Source organism: Herpailurus yagouaroundi, unplaced genomic scaffold (genome assembly GCF_014898765.1).
Source record: "Herpailurus yagouaroundi ecotype Mexico unplaced genomic scaffold, PumYag 200, whole genome shotgun sequence".
Taxonomy (NCBI): Eukaryota; Metazoa; Chordata; class Mammalia; order Carnivora; family Felidae; genus Herpailurus; species Herpailurus yagouaroundi.
In genome coordinates this window covers 4,012,873-4,014,924 of record NW_024412431.1, presented here as the reverse complement: position 1 = coordinate 4,014,924, position 2,052 = coordinate 4,012,873, and the positions used below count along the sequence as shown (strand labels likewise).

The following is a 2,052-nucleotide window of genomic DNA, read 5'->3' as shown; positions in this document are numbered from 1 at the left end:
TTAATAAAGAACCATTTTTTTTTTTTTACTTAAATAGATTCAATAAAAAGTCTGAACAACAAACACACACACACACAAACACATCTTAAAATAAACTCTTTAGAGACCAAGTGCGTGTTTCTTATCCACAGTACAGTGCAGAGGGGGGAGGACAGGGGGCGGGGGTCCCTTCCCCAGTGTCCCCGCGGGCTTGAGTACCGGGCGGCGGGGCCAGCTCCGCCGCGATCGCCCCCTCCTCCCCTCCCTGTTAAATACACAAATATATTATATTCAATATGAATCGAGTCTGTTTCCAGCAGAAAAAAAAAAAAAAACATACAAAAAAAGGTGGAAGGGGGCTTGTAAACGTCGAGGTGGAAGGACTGGGCGCAGAGCGGGCGGGCAGGAGTCCAGTGTGGTTTGCGGTGCCCCGGGGGCCGATGCCCACCGCCTGCCCCCTCGCCCCGTGGGAGGCGTGCGCCCAGTCGTCCAGACTGAGGGGATGTCCGTACGGGGGGGGGGGGGGCGCTCAGAAGGCGTGTCCCTTGACCCCGAGCAGCAGCTGGCAGCCGTTGCTGACATGGGTCATGACCTTCTGTTTAAGCTGGGCCACTTGTTCCCGAAGGAGCCCAGCAGTGCTCGACAGCCCCGCGTTCTCGGCCTTGAGTGTCTTCACCTTGTCCTCCAGGCGCGCGATGCGCTCCAGCTTCCGCTTCCGGCACTTGGTGGCCGCCAGCCGGTTCCGCAGCCGCTTGCGCTCCACTTTGATGCGCTCCTGGTCTTCCATATTGATGGGGGACACCGGTGGCGTGGCGTCACGGCTGCGCGCCTCAGGCACGGTCTGCGGTTCCTCCTTGAAGGTGGAAGCGCCGCGGCCCAGACCCAGTTGCGCCGGGTGGCCGCCAGCGAAGGGCGGTGCGTGTGGGAGGTAGCTGATGGTGGCCGTCGGGTACGAGCTCCCAGTCCCGACGGCGGCCCCGGCGCCTCCAGAGGGCGCAGAGGCTGGGGAATAGCTGCTGAGGTTGGTGTAGACGGGAGGAGGCTCCGGGCCGGCGTAGACGCCCCCGGGCCCAGCCGGGGGCCCCGAGCTGGCGCCCAGGGACACGTTGGGGGGCGTCACGTGGTTCATCTTGTGCAGGTCGTCCAGGGCTTTGACAAAGCCGTCAGCGAAGCCCTCCTGCTCCTCGGTGACACCGCCCCCGGCGCCCCCCCGCACCTCCGCCGCTGCCTCCCCCGCGGGGGTAAAAGTACTGTCCCGGGGGCGTGGGCGTCGTCGTGATCACACCGTTGCTGTTGGGGACGATCAGGCGCTCCAGCTCTGATGAGGCAAGCTTGAGCGATGCGCCTGTGTCCGAACCTTGGCCGGAAAAGTAGCTGCTGCCACCGCTGCCCTCTGGTCCTGGGCCCCGCGCCCCGGGCGCTTTGAGACTTCGGTAAGGGTCGGCCAGGTTGAGCGCCAGGCTGGGTTTCAGGAGTTTGTAGTCGTGTAGAGAAAGGCCGCCCGGAGCCCGGCCGTATCCCGCTGCTGCGTATGAGTCGTCGTGGTAGAAGGGCTGTTCCATTTTAGTGCACATCCGGGCGGCCCAGGCGGTCTGGGGGGGTCCCTGCGGGGCCGCCCCGGGCCTCGCTGCAGCGAACGGCGCTCTGTCCGCGACGGTGGCTGGACTGGGTATCTGGATGCGCGTTCCCAGGAGCTGGCACCGGCCGGGAGAAGCCAGCCGGCGGCCGTGCGCGGAAGCTCTGCGCGGCTTCTCGAGCCCCTCTGCCCCTGTCTGGCGCGCTCGCTTTCCTGGTGTCGCTTCCCCCTGCTCCCCCGCTCCCTGCTGACTCCGACGCTGGCCTGGCGGCGCTCAAGGTCCCGGCAGCTCAGCCTGAGCCACACGCCTTTATACCTCGATTGTCAGCCACGGAAGTGCGCTCCGATTGGCCGTCGCGCGAGCCGGGCCCCCGCGCCCCCCTCCTCCAGCGTGGGGAAGGGGAGGAGGCGGCTCGCGTCACTGTCAGGAAGCGCGTGTCCTTGTAAACAGCGGCCACGGGCTGGGTGGCTCGCCGCGGCTGCGGGGGGAGGGGCTC

At 65.4% G+C, this 2,052-nt stretch overlaps 1 protein-coding gene across 1 annotated transcript; it reads right to left on the bottom strand.

Moving 5' to 3' along the window:
• Positions 1–1,844, bottom strand: JUNB (JunB proto-oncogene, AP-1 transcription factor subunit). The gene is given in 2 exon segments (XM_040450046.1): positions 1–1,189; positions 1,191–1,844. Coding segments are annotated over 2 exon segments (1,044 nt in total). The 5' UTR covers positions 1,554–1,844; the 3' UTR covers positions 1–508.
• Between the last annotated feature and the right edge of the window lie 208 nt (positions 1,845–2,052).